This window comes from Ranitomeya variabilis, chromosome 1 (genome assembly GCF_051348905.1).
Source record: "Ranitomeya variabilis isolate aRanVar5 chromosome 1, aRanVar5.hap1, whole genome shotgun sequence".
Lineage (NCBI taxonomy): Eukaryota > Metazoa > Chordata > Amphibia > Anura > Dendrobatidae > Ranitomeya > Ranitomeya variabilis.
In genome coordinates this window covers 659558645-659578824 of record NC_135232.1, presented here as the reverse complement: position 1 = coordinate 659578824, position 20180 = coordinate 659558645, and the positions used below count along the sequence as shown (strand labels likewise).

Sequence of the window (20180 nt, the reverse complement as noted above, 5' to 3'; positions counted from 1 at the left end):
TTTCCATACTACTCTTCTCATGCCGTTTAGTTTTTAGGGACGATTTTATTTCTTCCCTAATTACTTCCCTTAAATCCGATACACGGAGGGGGGCCTCTTCCTCTAACATACGGCATATACATAACTGACAATTTCTTTAAATAGGTGTCAGGTAGTGGCTCCGTGCATAATGCGCACTGTTTATGCTTGGATTTGAAACCTTTTTTCCCTATAAAAAAAGCATAGTATAGGAGACAGTTGTGTTACCCAACGGCTCAGATATCAACTCACCACCGCTGATGAAGAATAGAGTACCGGTTTCTGAGGGGGTGAGGTGCGACGTGACGTGCTAGGGTCCTGCTGCCCGCGTGCCACATCTCTAGTATGAGATCTGCTGCTGCTCCTCTGCTCTCCTTGTCGGTGTTCGGCGTCTCCTGTGGAAGACATGTTGCCGCACACCACTCACCAAGCGCTGCCTCCTTTTCAAAGGTCCCGCGCTCTTCCTCCCGGCCTCCTCCGGAAGTCGTTAATTCACTTCCGGGTCATAAGCGCCGACCTGCTCCTGCAGCGTCGCGCGCGTGTGGACGACCCTGGGCGGCGCGCCTTCCCCCGGGAACGCCACTACGACCGCCATCATCACTCGGTCCCTGCCAGACGAGGGGGGAAGCTGGACACAGAACTTCCCCCGACGCTGCCGTTCTCACCTGGACACCGCACAGAGGCTTGGCGGACCCGGGTAAGCGAAAACTGTAGGCTCCCGCCGTCCGGACAGGAACCCAAAACTGGAGGGCGAGGGGGGCCGCCCCTTTTTAACCTGTAGGTTCCTGTCTGGAAGGTGGGCGGATCCCCTCTCTCGTTGTGGGTGCTGTCGTGGCGATAGGAAAAATCTGGATGTTTGTGAGCAACAGTTTTCAAGCTTTAGGGCTCATTTTCACTTGCGAGGAAAACGGACGAGTGCAATCTGATTAAAAAAATATTATATATATATATATATATATATATATATATATATATATATATATATATATATATATATATATATTTTGCACTCGCATAACAATCGCATACATTACATCCGTTTTTTTTCGGTCCAGATTACGGACCGTTTTTTCTCTAGCAAGTGGAAATGAGCCCTTACTCCATGTGTTGAGGCCTCTCATACAGCAAAATAGTGCATGCACAAGTAGTCATATGGCAGTAGCAGTACCCCTTGTTACAGAGTAAGGAACAGAGGTGTACTGAGCTTGTCTGCATCTAGGAATAGACATTGTCATTGGAGAGGGGTCACCAAATCTGGACAAGCAAGATTTTCTTTATGTACATAAACTTATACAAGGGTTAGTATAGGACTTATCAACCATCAAATTCTTCTGTGATAGTCAAACTGAAATACCTCACAGAATATCCCACTCCCAGAGGTTTCTTCTTATTTTTGCGGGGATCGCCCTGAGAATTTGTGCTGGACTGTTCTAGAAGACCTTCCTTCTTCTGTCTGGGAATGATGTTTATATCTCCATTTACACCTTTTCCTTTAAACGGAACATCAATCAGCCCTTGGCATTTGCTCAGAATGAAATCCCATGGGGTCGAATCATCAGAGGAGAAGAAGCCAAGTAGCTGTAGGAAAAGTGCTACAGAAACCTGGGCATCTCTGGCAGCATAAAACACCTGAAAAACAAAACAAAAAAAAAAATGTTAGAGGATCCTAGTTGACCAACTCAGCTGCAGTTTTAAGATGCTTAAAGTTTCTCACCCACACTGTTGAAAAGCTTAAAGGGAATCTGTCACCAGGTTTTTGCTACCCCATTAGAGCAACATAATGTAAGAGGTACAGACCCCGATAACAGCAATGTCATTGAGCTGCTTGCTGTCATTTTCATTAAAAAAAAAAAATAAATCACTGGTCTATTTGCTGCATATCTAGCAGTGCTCTGAATGCCACTGTGCAAAGGCAAAAGACTGCTAATCTGTGGTGGGGTTATACCGAGCTCATGAATATGGAGAACTATACAGCGGCAAGTTTACTAGTCCTCTAGTGACATCAGTTTTACCAGCAGGAAATCAAAATTACCCTATGCAGCCCAGTAAGGGACATGAATCAGTCTCTGCCTCTACATTATGCTGCTCTAAGATTAGATGGCAATTCTGGTGACAGTCACATCAAAGGCAAGATGACAAAAAAAATAAATAAATAAAATAATTGATAGATGTATTATGCAAGGGGTATATAAACACATACCTGGTCCTGTGTGAATTCCTCGGCGTCCCAGTTACTGCAACGAAGCTGAAAAGATTTGGCCAGAGGATAGCACAGGATAGTTTCAGACAGCGATTTAAGACTCAGGCTGTTTTGAAAAATGTCCCTCCTGAAAATAAAAAGGTAAAATATAAAATAATTTATATTTTTAAGGGGTAAAACAAACAGAACTTCGTTTTGTCACAGTGTAGAAAGATTGCCAGTGACACCTGTTACTTAAAAACCTATTCTCACAGAGTGAGCCCTTTTAAGAGGCATGGATCAGGCTTGGTTTGAGTGTCCAGTTACTATGTGACTGTACCCACAAGCTGTCAGCATTCTCGGATTCCGGCGACGAAGGGCAGTCATTTGACTATAAGTATGATTTACCGTATTTTTCGGACTACAAGACGCACTTTTTCCCCCCCAAAAAAGGGGAAAATTGGGGGGTGCGTCTAATACTCGCAATGCATGCTTACCGGCAGTGGTGTGGTGGCGGCGGCAGAGGTGCGGTATGGCGTGCACAGGGTCCCTTCCACCGGTCAGGTGACGCAGCGGCCCGGAATGCAATGTGAGCAGCAGAGCCGGGTTGATCACCGGTTTATCGGTGGTGGCGGCCATCTTCCCGAGGCCACGCGTGCGCAGATGGAGTGCTCTGCTTCACGGGGCTTCAGGAAAATGGCCGCGGGAGGCCGTGCGTGTGCAGATGGAGATTGTGGCGGCCATTTTCCTGAAGCTGAGTTTGCAGATTTAGATCTCGGCTTCAGGAAAATGGCCGCCGCGATTTCCATCTGCACACGCACGGCCATTTTCCTGAATCAGAGCACTCCATCTGCGCACGCACGGCCTCGGGAAGATGGCCACCGCCACCGATATTCAGCCCGGCTCTGCTGCTCACATTGCATTCCGGGCAGCTGCGTCACCTCACCGGTGGAAGGGACCCTGCGAACGCCATACCGCACCTCTGCCGCCGCCACACCACTGCTGGAACCCCCCCATGGACACCAGGCCGTGGCGTCACCCACCTAAGCAGGAAGGGACCCTGCTCAGGTGCACGCCACACCGCATCACCCCACCTCTGCCGACACCATGCCTCCTGTGACCCTGCTCTGCCACCGCCAGCCCTCAGGTAAGATACTGTAAATTCGGACACTAAGACTGACCCCATCTTATAAAAAAAAAAAAAAATCTGCAATTTTCACCCCAAATTTGGGGTGCGCCTTATGGTCCGGTGCGTCTCATAGTCCGAAGAATACGGTACATACAGGCTCATACCAACTAGACCATCTAGTAGGAATGTGGCCATAAAGTCTGAAAATCACATGCTTGCTTATCACCAGAAAATCCTGACAGGCCGTGGCAACTGTAAGGCTTCAGAAGTCTGCAGTCAGACTACATACTCATAGCAAGTCTGGAAACCCCTTTAAGATCTTTCAGTGTTACATTATATACTGTATTTTGCAGACTAAGAGGCACTCTTCCTACAAAAAGTGGAGGAAAATGGAGGGGGGGGGGGGGGGGGGGTGCAACTCCTGTACCTGCTGCTGAAGAGAAATGAATACTCATTATATTAATCCCCTTTGGTAGCTGGCACACATATGTCAGGAAGCTGCAGCCAACACTGTGCCCACTATTGAAGCTCAGTGAATATTCACTGCTCTCCATACACACTCCAGGCGTGGGGAGCAGCAAGTATTCCAGCAGCTGTCCTTGGCTTGTAGGCAGGGTATGACATCACTGCCATGTGATGCTTAGAAGCATAAATCAGCTGTTGCCATCAGAACAGGACGCTGCGAGGGAGCGTAGGGAAGGCAAGCAGAATGGTTTGTGGGTTTTTTTATGTTTTTTTCTGAAAGGGGCCATGTATGCCAGGATGGGGATGAGGGAGACCATGCCTACCAGGATTGGGGATATTAGTACAGAACTGACCACATTTTGATTTCATTTTTTTTTCTCCTGTAGTTTCCTCCTCTAAAACCCAAGTGTGTCTTATGGTCCAGTGTGTCTCAATCTGAAAAATCTGGTAGTTTGTGTCTGAACAAAAGATACTTGCCACATTTAAATTGATAAAGTTATATACTAACTCCAGTTTGACTTAAGTTACCCTTATATTACTGTGGCATCATGAACTGTATGAGAAATATAGTTTTATTCTAATACCATGTACAGTAAATAACCAGTTATGTAACTGGCTAATCCCAATTTACACAATTGCTTGGATCAATAGTGAATACAAATCTGTAAAAGACACCTACCTATGTCTCATTGCAAGATAGCGTATGTCAACAATGCCCTTCACAGAGAGCCCATACTCATTCATCAATTTGGAGGCATCTTCCCAACAACCTACACCGACTTTCAGAACATTACTGGACGCCAGAAGAGCCACTAAGGTGTTGGGAATGTTGCAGCTAGTGCTGACCAAGCGAGGCAGACGGACCAGTACACAGAAGCCACTGTGGGAGGCCATCTGTAGCAGGGAAATCGGGTTTGCTCTCCCATCTACAGACACCTGAAAAAATAGTAGTTACTCACCGATAACGGTGTTTCTCTGAGCCCATGACGGCACCACGGAGAGAGGGGATCCGCCCACCAAGGACAGGAAACCTACAGATAAAAAGGCGGTACCTCTCTCCTGCATCAGTTGTTTACTAGAGAACGATGGGAGACTATGAACGGAGACTTTATTATTATTATTATTATTTTAACATTACTTAGTTGAGATACCGCGTGATTATTTACACTATTAACATAAGGCACTATATTTCTGTGCACACCCAAGAAGTGAAAGGGAGGGAATGTACGGGTGCCGTCATGGGCTCAGAGAAACACAGTTATCGGTGAGTAACTACTATTTTCTCTGACGCCCATGACGGCACCACGGAGAGAATTGCAGAGATTTGTACATTAGGGAGGGACCACCGCTTCCAGAACCCTTTTACCAAAAGTAAGGTCCGAAGGAGAGGAAAGGTCCAATCTATAGTGCCTATAGAAAGTGGACGGTGAAGACCAGGTAGCAGCTTTACATATCTGCTCGATAGAAGCTCCGGCCTTCTCCGCCCAAGAGGTTGCCACTGCTCTTGTTGAGTGTGCCTTGATATTTCCCGGAACGGGTACGCCACTCGCTGAGTATGACAGGCTGATGGCTTCTGTAATCCATCTTGCCAGGGTGCCCTTAGATGCTTTCTTCCCCTTCCGGGGACCCTGGAAACACACAAAGAGAGAGGTATCCTCCCTACTCTCCCTAGTGGCTTCTATGTAATGCATCAGGCATCTCCTCACATCTAATGTATGTAATGCCTCTTCCTCTTTGTTTTTGGGATTAGGACAGAAGGAGGGCAGAGATATTTCTTGCGTCCTATGGAAACGGGATGCCACCTTTGGGAGATATGCTGGGTCAATTTTTAGGATGACCCTATCATCAAGGATTTGTGTGAAAGGGGGGTTAGCGGATAGGGCCTGGATATCACTGACTCTACGTGCGGAAGTGAGCGCCACGAGCAAGGAAGTTTTAAGGGATAAGATTTTGATAGGAGCTTCCGCTAAGGGTTCAAAGGGAGGTTTAGATAATGCTTTAAGCACTAAATTTAGATCCCACTTAGGGGTAACCTTCACAGGTAGAGGTCTTGATCTACCGGCTGCTCTGATGAATCTGGCAACCCACCGATTCCCTGCTAAATCATAGTTGAATAAGGCTCCTAGAGCCGCTACATGTACTTTTAGGGTATTTGTGGCCAGACCCAGTTCTAACCCTTTCTGCAGAAACTCAAGTATGGCTTTAAGGGGGACACCCTCCCCCATTTTGACACCTGAAGATGAAAGAAATTTTTTCCATACTTTCCCGTACTGCTTGGTTGTAACAGGCTTCCTACTTTTGAGCAGTGTAGATACCAGCCCCGGAGAAAACCCCCTGTTTTCTAGTAACTCCCTTTCAAATGCCAAGCTGTCAAGTGCAAATTCTCCACCCGTGGATGATGAACTGGGCCTTGGGAGAGGAGGTTCGGGAGATCCGGCAGTACCCATGGATCGGAGATGGACATTCTCATCATCCAGGAAAACCAAGGCCTCTTCGGCCAGAACGGGGCTATTAAGATTATGTGGGCCCCGTCCTCCCGAATCTTCCTCAGCACTGCTGGAATCAGAGCAACAGGGGGAAAGGCATACGCTAGTGGCTGGTTCCAGGAACGCATCTAGAGATACCGGGTTCCCCCAAGGTGTTATTGAGCAAAAGGAGTTCACTTTTTTGTTTAGATGGTTTGCGAAAAGGTCTATATTTGGTTTGCCCCATTTTTTTGAGATCTGAGAGAACACTGACTGATTCAGTTCCCATTCTCCCTGTTTCAAGCGAGAGCGACTTAGATAATCTGCCTTGTAGTTGTCCCCCCCTTTTATATGAAGGCCTGATAGTGATTGGAGGTTGGTTTCGGCTATGTGGAAGATCGATTTGGTTATCTCCATCAGACTCAGAGTGGGTACCTCCCTGGTGATTTAGGTACGCTATCACCACCTTGTTGTCTGACATTACTCTGACATGGTGAGACCGAAGGGGACCCAGGAACTCTAATAGTGCATACTTGACTGCCAGCAGTTCCTTCATATTGGAGGACACCCTCATCAGATGAGGTGGCCAGGCTCCCTGGGCTAACAGGTCGTTCAGGTGTGCACCCCACCCGCTGGGACTCGCATCCGTTGTCACTATCTGTGAGACTGGGGTTACCCATGGGATTCCTTGAGAGATTGTCTAGCGATGTCCACCAATTCAGAGACTGAATTGTGCTTGGAGACAAGTTGAGCCGACCTTCTAAATTTCCTTTTAGAGACTTCTTCTGACAAGATTTGCCATTGAAGCTCCCTTGAGTGTAGCTGAGCCCATTGGACTGCCGGGATGCAGGCCGTCATGGACCCCAGGAGGGACATAGCTTGACGGAGAGTTATGTAGGGGGTGTCTCGCCTTTTGGATACTAGATTTATGATGTTCCGAATTTTCCCCTCTGGGAGACGGCATTCTTGTTTTAAAGAGTCCAGCGTAAGACCCAGGTACTCCTGGATTTGACATGGTGATAACCTGGATTTTTTTTAAGTTCACTAACCAGCCCAGATTTTCTAGTGAATGTCTGATTGTCTTTAGCTGTTCCTCGCAATGTTGCGGAGAGGAACAGATTATCAAAAAATCGTCGAGGTATGGCACTATCAGGGTATCTTGCTCCCTCAGGTGAGCCATTACCTCCGCCACTAATTTTGTGAAGATTCGTGGCGCTATAGCCAGCCCGAAGGGAAGGGCTAGAAACTGAAAGTGGCATAACACCCCCCCAATGTAGATACCTATCCTGAGGTATTTTTCGTGATCTTTGTGGATGGGACGTGATAATAGGCGTCCTTTAGATCCAGGACTACCATGAAACACGATGGGAACAACATTTTTATTGAGGTTTTTATTGTTTCCATTTTGAAGGACTGAATCTCCAGAAATTTGTTCAGATTTCTCAGATTTATAATTGTCCTGAAAGAACCGTCCGGTTTCTTTCTCAAGAACAGAGGAGAGTAATATCCTTGTCCTCTTTCTTGAAGGGGAACTTCCGTAAGAACCCCTTTGTTTACTAGTCCCATGACTTCTCTTTCCAACGCTAGCTGTTCTTCCTCCGAAGACCTTAGCGATGTTGTCATAAAGAAGGGGCGAGGGGTTTTTTGGAACCTCAGCTTCAGTCCTGACTTTATTATACTCAACACCCAAGGACTGCTGGTAATTTTCTCCCAGGCCGAGAGGAAGAGGGACAACCTTCCCCCCACCTGGGACAAGCCTTCATTGGGCAGGCTTTTTGTTGTCGTTGGGGTTCCTATTGAATATGAACCCCTTGGTCTTGTTTCGCTTATCTTCCCATTTATCTTGATTTTTCCCCGGTTTCCTTCGGAAGAACCTCTTGCTCCGAAAGGGCCTCCTGTATGAAGGGAAACTCAGGGCGGGAAAGGATTTCTTTTTATCCCCAGCTTTCTCCAAGATATTATCTAGAGTGGGCCCGAATAGGAATTCCCCTTCACAGGGGATGGTGCATAATCTAGACTTTGTTTGGAGATCTCCCGGCCAACATTTAAGCCAAAGGGCTCGTCTAGCGGCAATAGAAAAAACCACCGCTCTTGCTGACAATTTGATTGAGTCGGCTGAAGCATCCGCTAAGAAGGCAGCCGCTCCACGCATAACTGGTAAGGTATTTAGAATAGAGTCACGAGATGATTTGTTTTTGAGTTGGCTTTCTAACTGGTCTAACCATATCATCAGGGAGCGGGATGTACATGCTGCCGCGACTGCTGGTTTAAGGCCTCCACCAGCTGCCTCACATGAGCCTCGGAGGAAGGCATCTGCCTTTTTGTCCATAGGGTCTTTCAAGACCCCCATGTCTTCGAATGGGAGGGCATATTTCTTGGATGCCTTAGCGATGGCCACATCTAGCTTAGGTGCTTTATCCCAAAAGGAGCAAGATTGATCATCGAATGGGTATTTCCTTTTTGGTGTGAGTAGTGTCTTTCTTACGGGTTTTTTCCATTCTTTCTTAATTAAAGCCTGGATTTTTTCATTAAGGGGGAAGGCCCTTCTCTTTTTTTGGTCGAGCCCCCCAAACATTATGTCCTGGACAGATTTTTTGGGGTGAGAGTCTGCCAACCCCATAGTGCTTCTGACAGCCTTAACCAGACTGTCTGTTTCCTCTAAGGGAAAGCAACTACGCCTCCCAGAGGAGGTCGAGGATGAGGATGATGATGCCGAGGAGGAAGAAGAGGTGGAGGAGTCTGAATCCATATCCTCCCCTGAATCACCGGACTCAGGAGACGGGAATCTGTGCTTGGTCTTCCTCCGCTTTTTTCCTCCTTTAAGGGACTTGAAGGTCTCTTCTACCTGAACTTTGATCAGGTTTTTAAGGTCCGCTGCGAACCCGGGGAGGCCCTCTGACACTGTCTGTTGGATTCATACACTGCAAAGCCTCTTTTCCCACGAAGATGGAAGATCTTCCCTACACAGAGCACAAAACTTATGCTTAGACTTGCCTGTGCATTTCTTCCCCTATAGTAAGGAAGCACAAAAAATAGGCCCTCACTATCACCAACATTCACGTAGATCACTTACCACCTTATGGACCCATAAATACCGGTTGGGAGTGATCCAATGTCGGTCTATCCTTAGGGCCGGATGCTGTGCTGGAGTCCTTGCTGCGCAGTGATCCAGAACGTCCTTTACCGGTATCCTGGTGCCCTTTCTGGGGATGCTGCCTCTGCTGCTGCTGTTGCGGCGCCGGTGGAGATGCCCTGGACAGGGGAGATGCCTGCTCGACGTCGCTCATTGCTGGTGAACGCTGGTCGGATTCCATAGGAAGCGCTTGCCCCCATGTGTGTGCTCATTAAGTAGTAGTGGAAGGCGCCATTTTTTTATTTTTTTTCTTTTCCCGCGCATGCGCAGTTCCGGCGAGATCGCGCAGAATCTCGCGCCTGCACCGATCGCCGCGTGTAGCGTGCCACCGCTAGCGCGGCAGCACAGCGCTGTATTCCACGCGCCTGCGCGCCGACGGGAATCCCGGCGCGAGCGGTGCCGCGGCCAGCCGCGCGTGCGCAGAGACCCCTTCTGTCATAATCCCGGGGAATCTCGCGCATGCGCAGCGGAATCCAAGATGGCGCCGCGCATCACCGTACCTTGTTGCTGGCTTCCCGGAACCCCCGGGAGCTACAGCCCGCAGTCTTACGCCGGAGGAGCAGGATGTAGGCTCCTTATCCACAGAGGGACTCCCCTTGGATTATGCTGCTGCCGGTGAGTCTTACCTAGAGAGGTGGCCATGGTCCAGCCATCTCTCTCCGCGCACCCTAAAGGCCTGCCAGCCCCAGCGGTGGCGCTTCGGGTCACCACACCAGCCGAGGCAGGGGGGCCCCCGCTGCCTGAATCGAGCTGATTGGCCCCGGCATTGACCACGAAGAATCTCTCTTGACGACACCACGGAGGTGAATCTGTAGGTCTCCCATCAAGGACAGGAAACCAACTGATGCAGGAGAGAGGTACCGCCTTTTTATCTGTAGGTTTCCTGTCCTTGGTGGGCGGATCCCCTCTCTCCGTGGTGCAGTCATGGGCGTCAGAGAAATAAATAGATAAGATGAAGGGTCACAATGGGCCGTTAGCATAAGTTACTATTTGAGATTCATTCTAAAGGTACCGTCACACTAAACGATATCGCTAGCGATCCGTGACGTTGCAGCGTCCTGGATAGCGATATCGTTGTGTTTGACATGCAGCAGCGATCAGGATCCTGCTGAGATATCGCTGGTCGTTGACTAAAGTTCAGAACTTTATTTGGTCGTCAGATCGCCGTGTATCGTTGTGTTTGACAGCAAAAGCAACGATACCAGCGATGTTTTACAATGGTAACCAGGGTAAATATCGGGTTACTAAGCGCAGGGCCACGCTTAGTAACCCGATGTTTACCCTGGTTACCAGTGTAAAAAGTAAAAAAACAAACAGTACATACTCACCTTCGCGTCCCCCGGCGTCCGCTTCCTGCACTGACTGAGCGCCGGCCCTAAAGTGAAAGCACAGCACAGCGGTGACGTCACCGCTCTGCTGTTAGGGCCGGCACTCAGTCAGTGCAGGAAGCGGACGCCGGGGAACGCGAAGGCGAGTATGTACTGTTTGTTTTTTTACATTTTACACTGGTAACCAGGGTAAACATCGGGTTACTAAGCGCGGCCCTGCGCTTAGCAACCCGATGTTTACCCTGGTTACCCAGGGACCTCGGCATCGTTGGTCGCTGGAGAGCGGTCTGTGTGACAGCTCTCCAGCGACCAAACAGCGACGCTGCAGCGATCAGCATCGTTGTCTGTATCGCTGCAGCGTCGCTTAGTGTGAAGGTACCTTAAGAAGCATACCACGTATTCATGTAGTACAGAGTTTCCATACAAAGCCAGTTACTACAGCTGAGCAAATCATCTCTAGAGGCAGTGTCCACATTTAGGTCTTTAACAAAAAACAAAAACAAACAAACACAACCACACACACGTAGGGGCCTAGTAATCAGAAGAGGCACCAAGAATACCAGAATTTGAGGTCCAGCTGAAGTTCACACTGCCCTGAGAGCTGCCACAGTTTACATGTGAATTTTCAGACTAGAATCATTTAAGACTTTTTTGCTATACAATCCTGCAGAAGAGTCATCGCCAAGTTGGATAACCCCCTTTAAAAATAAGTTTAGTTTCATCTTCATAGATGGATATTGTCAGAGCGCTTTAACAAGCACTATTGCAATTTACTGCCATTAATATGACAGACCACTACTGCTATCACTCTCCTGAAGCAATAGGGATCGTAAATAGTGCACGTGTTCTGCTGCCTAGCAGGGGAGGTCGGTATCCAAGGCACCAAGCCATAAACAATCTTAAGGGTGTTTTAGGGCATGACCAATTTCACTACCTGCAGAGAAAATAAACTCCCTTCCAGTCTCTATACTGTGAAACTGAGTGCGCTGCAATCACTGCCAGCACTGAGAGCCTGCCCTCCACATACAGGCTGCTGTTATGGTTCTCAATGGCAAGAGAACATAGCCCAGCAAACATAAGAACTAGCTCTTGGAAGGATGGAAACTAAAACTGACCATGAACTAAACCTGCCGCACAACTAATAGTGGCCGGGTAGCGTGCCTACGTTTTATCCCTAGACGCCCAGCGCCAGCCGGAGGACTAACTAATCCTGGCAGAGGAAAATACAGTCCTGGCTCACCTCTAGAGAAATTTCCCCGAAAGGCAGACAGAGGCCCCCACATATATTGGCGGTGATTTTAGATGAAAATGACAAACGTAGTATGAAAATAGGTTTAGCAAAATCGAGGTCCGCTTACTTGATAGCAGGAAGACAGAAAGGGCACTTTCATGGTCAGCTGAAAACCCTATTAAAACACCATCCTGAAATTACTTTAAGACTCTAATATTAACTCATAACATCAGAGTGGCAATTTCAGATCACAAGAGCTTTCCAGACACAGAAACGAAACTACAGCTGTGAACTGGAACAAAATGCAAAAACAAACAAGGACAAGAGTCCGACTTAGCTGGGAGTTGTCTAGAAGCAGGAACATGCACAGAAACGCTTCTGATTACAATGATGACCGGCATGGAAGTGACAGAGGAGCAAGGCTAAATAGCGACTCCCACATCCTGATGGGAACAGGTGAACAGAGGGGATGATGCACACAAGTTCAATTCCACCAGTGGCCACCGGGGGAGCCTAAAATCCAATTTCACAACAGGCTGCCTAGTAGTGTGCAGGGTGTACAGCCACGCTCACCATAACTCCCTGTACCCAGATATGACTGGGAAAGAACCGCTGCAGGGAGGATACTGGTTAATTTTATCGCTGTAGCCACTACTGGGGTGAAGAAATCCTTCTTGTGGTTCTTGTGTAATCAGCGTTAGAAGTTTTCAGCTAATGAGATGCCTGTGCTTCTGGGCAGGACTGTAGGCAGAGTGATCTTCCTGCTCCAAGCAAGAGAAACCATGGAGAGACCTGCCCACAGGCCGCCCTGAAGCACAAACATGTTCCTCATCATAGACACAGACTGTGCTTTGGGGCAGCCTGTGGGCAGTCTCTTCTTGGTTTCTCTGGCTTAGAGTAGGAAGATCAGACTGCCTACAGTCCCGCCCAGGAGCACGAAAACTTCTAACACAAAAACCACAAGACTGATTTCTTCACGCCAGGTATCATTTTAATCAGTATAACACTGCCAACCTGACAGTCAAAATCCTGCAGACAGGTTCGCTTTTATGCATTTTACCATCAAATTAAGCCTATATCTGCAAGTAGGTAGTATTTCTGGGCATGAACGGCATTCAATATCTCAATAACGGCTGAAAGTTTTAATAAGCAGAAAATTGCTTGCATTTACAAGCACTTGCAGTACTCATTTATGAAGATTGGAATAATCCTTTAAAAGGGAGTGTCAGTAGGATCAACCCGACATCGGGTGTAACAGTATGCCGATGTTGGACTCCCCCTGTTTGTTGTGGGCTCTGGCGCCGAGTCTGCACCTTTCCGGGCTCATGTCAGCTGAATAGAATAGTGTTCCACTTGCGGCTGATAACTAGTTAAATGCTGCTGTCAATTTCTGACAGCGTCATTTAACGTGCTTACCAGAAGCACATCACTAATCCTGCCCATGGGTGACCCCGTCACATGATCGTGGGTCACCGATGGTTTGTCATAGCTGGATTGCTATGAGAACCGGGTGGCGCTCATAGCAAGTGAGCATTTCTGCTACACAGGCGATGTGATCATCACCTGTGTGTAGAGGCAATTGAAGTAGTGCAGATTCTAGTCTCCCATAGAGGCTATTGAAGCATGCAAAAGGTAAAAAAAAAAAAAAAAAAAGCCCTGAAATGACCATACTAACCAAGATTTAAAATACAAAATTGTTATGGCTCTGGGAAGGGGAGCAGAAGAGGAATATGCAAAAATGAAAATACCTATGGTCGAAAGAGTTAAGGTGTCTATATTGTCATAGAAGATGAATAAAAGGACATCTTCCTAGTATTTAGATGAGTTGTTCGGGATCCATGGACTGAACACAGATCGCCAGAAAATCTGCCTCCAGAGCTCATTTTATATGAAAGCGATGTTACCAGGGTGAGACATGTAATGACTGACAGTCTACTCTCACTGCATAGTAAAGCAGAAATTAGCTTAGTCTCATCTCCAGCAGCACTTTTGTTCTCCAGGCACAGCTGATGGCACCATTACAACCAATACCTTCAGCTGATCTCATAGGCAGTGTTGGGGAGGGAAGAACAGAACACACACGGCTTAGGAGGGTTTGTCAAACTGACAGATTACCTTTAAAAGGAGGTATAGTAAAGGATAAAGTAACATCTTGAAATGGGCAGCATTCATCACATCAATTAACTTAACTTACATTTGCAGACATGCCTTCTCTGCTCACTTTACAGCAGTCACGTATCCCCTCAGTTGTGATCTGGCCACAAATCAGTTTTTCCAGTTTTCTGGAATAATGTGCCTTGTCTACGCATGGACCTTTCCAACTGCATACTGACATGCCAAGAAAAGGGACATCGCTGATGACAACGCCGACTACGAAGTTGGCCTAATTTGTCTAGATAACATGTGCCCAGTAAATGCAGCCAGATTACTACAGAGGGGTGGGGGAAAACTGCATGACTAATATAAAGTGGGCAAAGCAGGCACTATTAGAAATGAACTTGTAAGCAAGTCAAAGTTCACGTGCTGGGGAATTGAAGATAAATATTTTATACTCGAAAGTTTCAAAACTTTTAGATGTACGGTAGCAACAATGGCTAGGAGAGCCCAAACATCTGAAAACATACCCACTCGCAGTCCACCCCAAGTACTGGGTATTCGTCAAGGTCTCGCTGTAATGAAGGCCACACCGCCTCCCATTCTTCAGCCTTAGAGACTATTTTTATTGGAGCCTGCAGAAGTTTTTCCACAGAAAACACAGATCGTTCTCTTTCTAAAGATTGATGCACTTTCTGATCCGATCCATGGATCTCTGCGGCCAACGCAGTACACAAGTCTTTGTGGTCAACATTAGTACACAGCTGCTGCCTCCGGCGATTGATAAGCTTCCACAGAACAAGACATCCAACTGTAGTACCCACCAGAGAGGCGACACCAAGGGTTATACCTGCATGTCTGGGCATTCTGCTGCAAGACCTGGTAAAGAGTCAAGACAGAATTATGAAAACAGTGTCTCATTTTGCTTTTAAGTACAGACCAATCACAATTTTTGAAAAGTTGTATCTAAATCCAGTCCAACCGGGGGATGGGGGGCGGTGTAAAGGAAAAAAAACAAAACATTTGATCCGGTATTTGGATCATATTCATCCATGCAAATCAATGGGCCCGTGGAAACCATAGAATGAAAGGGTTTTTCTCATTTATATAATTTATTTAGCTCCATTAACTACACAGCTCTTTACATTCCTTATCAGTGTGTCCTTTGAGTGTGGGAGAAAACCCACACAAGCACAAGGAGAATATACAGACTCTAGCAGGTGTCCTGCTGCCCTCCAAAAGAATCAGATCACACTCTAATCACAGTCTGATCAGTGTCACCCAATTCTCTGAGATGAGAGCATAGTCATCTGCACCTGCCCTTCGTCTCAGCTACTGCTCTCCTGTGCTTCAAACTTCATATAGGAATAACAGGTGAGAGAAAGGAAGTTGAGGCTTAAGGTATGTTCACAGTCGGTGAACTGTGATATTTGAAAAATCACAGCATGGTGACAGTGGTTAGCTCTGCAGCACAGGTTTCAAATCCCACCAAGGACAACATCTGCAAGGAGTTTGTATGTTCTCCCCGTGCTTGAGTGTGTTTCCTCCAGGATCTCCAATGGGGACTGTAATTATCTGTAAAGAGCTTCAGCATATGATAGCACATTTAACATGATGTATTTTTGACTAGGATTCTCCCCCCCCCCCCCCCCGTGTTTCAGTTGGGGTTAAATCCTCTCATACAAGACTTATTTATAAGCCGACTCTTTATAACCCCACAGAGTGGTAAAAAGAGATTTTGATGCATATATCTAAGGTCTTGTGCAAAAACCATGACTCCGTGAGACACTAGTAAATGAATGGCTTCCTTGTGCTATTCCCAACCACCCTCCTAAGCAGGATCCATAGCACTGGACAAAACCTGTACACTTGACAAGGGGTTTGTTTGGTTTGTCAAAGACAGGGTATCTGGATCTGAGAAGGTAGTTTATATCCACACTATTACAGAACTGTACAGCAACCTGGAATCCATTAACATTGCTCCTAAAACCATCATGTTACTTATTCCCACCGATACCTGAAGCATTATAAAGGGCTAGATAGGAAGTCTGGATGTGCTCATCACTCCATCTCCACCATTACAACCCAGGAGACCAGCACTCGCTAGTAGTAGTAGTAGAAGTAGCTTTGTATTTGGCAGACCATAGGCAGCTTTCAGGCCTACATAAGGAGGCCAGGTCACAGAGCTGGATTTCATACCGATGGTTTGTATGCAAGGAGCAAACACACAGCAGGGGGGATTAAGCAGCACTAAACACTGAAAGAAATCCCTCACAATCCAATGGTCTCCGGTAATGGCGGCCACAAAGATAAACCCCACACACAGCCGTCCGCAGAGAGCCGCCGCAGCAGCAGCCATAACCAGCGCCATACACGGAGGAGCAGTACCTGCACGCCGCCTGCGTTCCACCACTTCATACACTTCCTCTTCCGGGGTGACGTCAGCACGCACCCTAGTGATCCTCTTATACAGACCGGCGTTCTTCAATATATCAATGTCCAAAAGTGATGTGACTGGCACTTCACAATATCATATAAACACCGATAGTCACCCTAGAGAGTGACTATCATGAAGAGTTCCAGAAAAACATTACTTAAAGCTTTTATTGGAAAAATTAGTAAAACGCATAAAAATGCCCAAGCACCATAACATAAGGTGGAGGGTAGGTGCAGTACATCATTACATTATATCCATTGCAAAGCAGTGATATCCTCACATTATATAGTTTTCCATGCACATCGATTACATATAGGTTGCCTAAGCATACCAACACCTTATAAACAATATCACTATATGAGCAATATAAATGTGCACAGATCAAATTGGACAATCCCAATGATATCTACCTGCAAGCTGCACCCCTCTCCACCTCACCCCAACGCGCGTTTCGCACCGAGCTTCTTCCGGGGGCGTGAAGGGGGCAGCAGCAGGTCCCCCCAAAATCCCACCACAGGGGTCCCCCACAATAGCCAGCAGCAGCGGAGCCTCCCAAAATCCCACTGCAGGGGTCCCCCACAATAGCCAGCAGCAGTGGAGCCCACCAAAACCCCACCACAGGGGTCCCCCACAATAGCCAGCAGCAGCAGAGCCCCCCAAAACACACCGCAGCGGTCCCCCACAATAGCCAGCAGCAGCGGAGCCCCCCCCAAATCCCACCACAGCGGTCCCCCACAATAGCCAGCAGCAGTGGAGCCCCCCCAAAATCCCACAGCAGGGGTCCCCCACAATAGCCAGCAGCAGCAGAGCCCCCCAAAACCGCAGGGATCCCCCACAATAGCCAGCAGCAGCAGAGCCCCCCAAAATCCCACCACGGGTCACTCCCCACACAGACAAGTAGGTCGACCACCACAGGGCCTCCCTCCAATAGCGAATAGCGATCGGCAAGTAGCATTTTTCACCCTGAAACCACTGACCTCCATGGCGTCCACAAGCTGTCATGCTGCTTTCCTTTGCCGCCTTGGAGAACACGCCCCCTCCCGATAGGACACGCCCCCGGAAATGACGTCACACCTGGAAGGAGCCCATACACTCTAGCATTTACCGCAGCAGCAGCCATAACCAGCGCCATACACGGAGGAGCAGTACCTGCACGCCGCCTGCGTTCCACCACTTCATACACTTCCTCTTCCGGGGTGACGTCAGCACGCACCCTAGTGATCCTCTTATACAGACCGGCGTTCTTGTTTAACCCCTTCCTGTCACGCAGGGCCGGAACCGAACCTGCTCCATAGAGCAGAGCACTGTCTTCTCTGGAGATAAGACCCGAGCGCTGCCATAGAAGAAACTCACCGCCTGAACACATTAAACTATATGGATTTTCACATTTGTTTCTCAGAAAGCTGGGTGACGACTAATATGCCCACCATTACTGTCACTAAGTGGGTAGAGATCTGTTACAGATGCCACTCAGGAAGTTGGGAGAGCTGAGTAGCAATCTGTGCAGAAGCCATAATGTGGGCTCTATGTGGCCTGGTAGCAGCGGATCCTGACAACTGTCGGTCATGGTGCTGGGCGGGATGGGGTGGGAGAGTTATCTGTATCGGTTAAGGGGGCTTCCAGGGACGAGATCACAGGTTACGTCATCGATATATGAGATGAGTTGGGGTCACAGCCACCGATCAGCTGAAATTCACATGAATGGGTGTCTGCCCCCACCAATCTCACACTCAGTGACGGTGTATACATGCTAACAGGTATAAACTAACACATGCAGCTCTACACTTATGTTACTGACTTTATGGCAGTTTCATCCTGCAGACACTAGATGGCGCTGTGGCTCCCGATGACGTCACGGCTCCTTGCAGCCTCTAGGCAGTAATAGCAGCATGTGACGTCGCCGAGCGCAGTGGCGTGCGCCTGTAATCCCGGCCACCAAGGGAGGCTGAGTGTTGGATCGCTTTGAGTCTAGGGGTTCTAGACTGCTCTGTGCCAATCCGTTCGGGGCGCTGCACTAGGTTCCGGTATTTGTGACACTGGGGGAACTAGAGCGAATCAGTGTCCTAAAGTGGGAGGAGGCCGGCCCGGGACGGCCCAAGAGACCCCATGCCGACCGACGTGTGTAGCCGCGCCTGTGATAGCACCACGTTGTAGACTAGTCTACAATGCAGGGCAGGACTGGACAATACAGCGTGACATCCACTTTTTATACACACAGAAAATATTCATTTTACATCGGGAAATCATTATTAATGTAGAAAAAGATCCAATTTCTTAAAATTGTGATGTTTATTAGAAAATTCAATGCAAACATTCAAGACTGTCTATGCATTGAACTTTGTACTTCGTTTTCTAATAAACATCGACATTTTAAGACGCTGAATGTTTTCTACATTTGATCCCTTGGCTTCCGTGCTACAATGCCCCTAGAGTCGGAGCTGTTTTTTCTTTTTTCAACAGATCATTATTAACCCTCAGTCACATCTGCAATAATTATTATTCGGTTGATGCTTTGAAGGTAACAATAATGAACTATGCAAAACATGAAAATGTAAATAAATATATATATATATATATATATATATATATATATATATATATATATATATATATATATATATATATATATTCCTCCTGTATTTGTACTTTCTCACTATCTCCCCAGATTCTGATATTACGTCTCCTTATCTCTCTGTGATGCCGTTACACTGAGCGCTACTGACACCTACTGGCGAAACCAATAAAATGCTTCCATCTGATGTGCAGTACTAGGTGTTACCAGCAGAGGCCACTCCAGCTCTAAACCTTCAGGACGGAACATGAATCACCTGCAAAATTCACATTATAATGAGGTTACGCTGAAGGCCTCATGACAAAATTACCTATTGTTTATATCAGGTTTTTTTTCTTCAATGTATTTTTTTCCATATAACAATCTGTATTAAAAATAAAGTAGTAATATAATATATCAAAAATTATTAACACAAATAAATATATTTAAAAAATTACCAATAATAAGTATAAAATAAACAGACCACAAATCAATCCCCTAAAAACACAAGAAGATCCTAAGGGTGCGTGTCCACGTTCAGGATGGCCGGCGCTTTGGACGGAGCGGAAAACTCGCTCTGCCCTAAGCCCCGCCCCCTTCTGGAGACGCGATGATGCCGGATGTGTTCATTGCACACATCCGGCATCATCGCACCCCACACATAGGGCCCTGTGATTTACCTTGCAGCGGCGCAGCGAGGTAAACGGACATGCTGCGATCTAAAAAGACGCGCCGCATGTCCGGAATCGCAGGGCCGCCGGCTGCGTGTTAGCACGCATAGTGGAGACGGGATTTCATAAAATCCCCTCCACTATGCTGTAACATCTGGATGCGGCAGATTGAATGCTGCGGCTCCACGCAGCGCTCAATCCGCTGCTATTCCGGATGTAAAACGGCCCATGGACACATACCCTAAGGCCGGCGTTACACTGGCGAGTTTTACAGACGTATGAGCGCAGAAAATACACCCGTAAAATACGCATAACACACGGCCCAATGATTCTCTATGGCCCAGCTCCTATCAGCCGTATTTTACTGATCCGTATTATACGGTCTTCTACGGCCGTAGAAAATCACAGCATGCTGCGTTTGTCACCGTAATGCGCAAAAAAATCGCCAATGAAAGTCTATGGGGGCGAGAAAAATACGG

The 20180-nt window shown here is 47.4% G+C and overlaps 1 protein-coding gene across 3 annotated transcripts; it reads right to left on the bottom strand.

Moving 5' to 3' along the window:
- Positions 1 to 1271: 1271 nt before the first annotated feature.
- Positions 1272 to 16536, bottom strand: LOC143775122 (exonuclease 3'-5' domain-containing protein 2-like). 3 transcript variants are annotated; one of them, XM_077262965.1, is made up of 5 exons: positions 16431 to 16536; positions 14573 to 14921; positions 4471 to 4727; positions 2219 to 2345; positions 1272 to 1647 (listed from the first exon to the last, which is right to left on the bottom strand). In XM_077262965.1, exons 2-5 carry the CDS (start codon positions 14906 to 14908, stop codon positions 1333 to 1335), a joined length of 1035 nt encoding a protein of 344 aa, XP_077119080.1. In that variant the 5' UTR covers positions 14909 to 14921; positions 16431 to 16536; the 3' UTR covers positions 1272 to 1332. The 3 variants fall into 3 exon arrangements, with proteins under 3 accessions (XP_077119080.1, XP_077119083.1, XP_077119088.1); XM_077262968.1 differs by lacking the exon at positions 16431 to 16536 and adding an exon at positions 16318 to 16428; XM_077262973.1 differs by lacking the exon at positions 16431 to 16536 and adding an exon at positions 16060 to 16295.
- Positions 16537 to 20180: the final 3644 nt, after the last annotated feature.

Bases quoted from the DNA above. Each gene is read 5' to 3' on its own strand.
- LOC143775122 (XM_077262965.1), bottom strand. From the start codon at position 14,908: ATGCCCAGACATGCAGGTATAACCCTTGGTGTCGCCTCTCTGGTGGGT. The intron at 4,728-14,572 runs GTATGTTTTCAG...CTATTTTTTCAG, and splicing joins TTGGGGTGGACTGCGAGTGG to GTGTCTGTAGATGGGAGAGC. The intron at 2,346-4,470 runs GTAGGTGTCTTT...TTTTATTTTCAG, and splicing joins TATCTTGCAATGAGACATAG to GAGGGACATTTTTCAAAACA.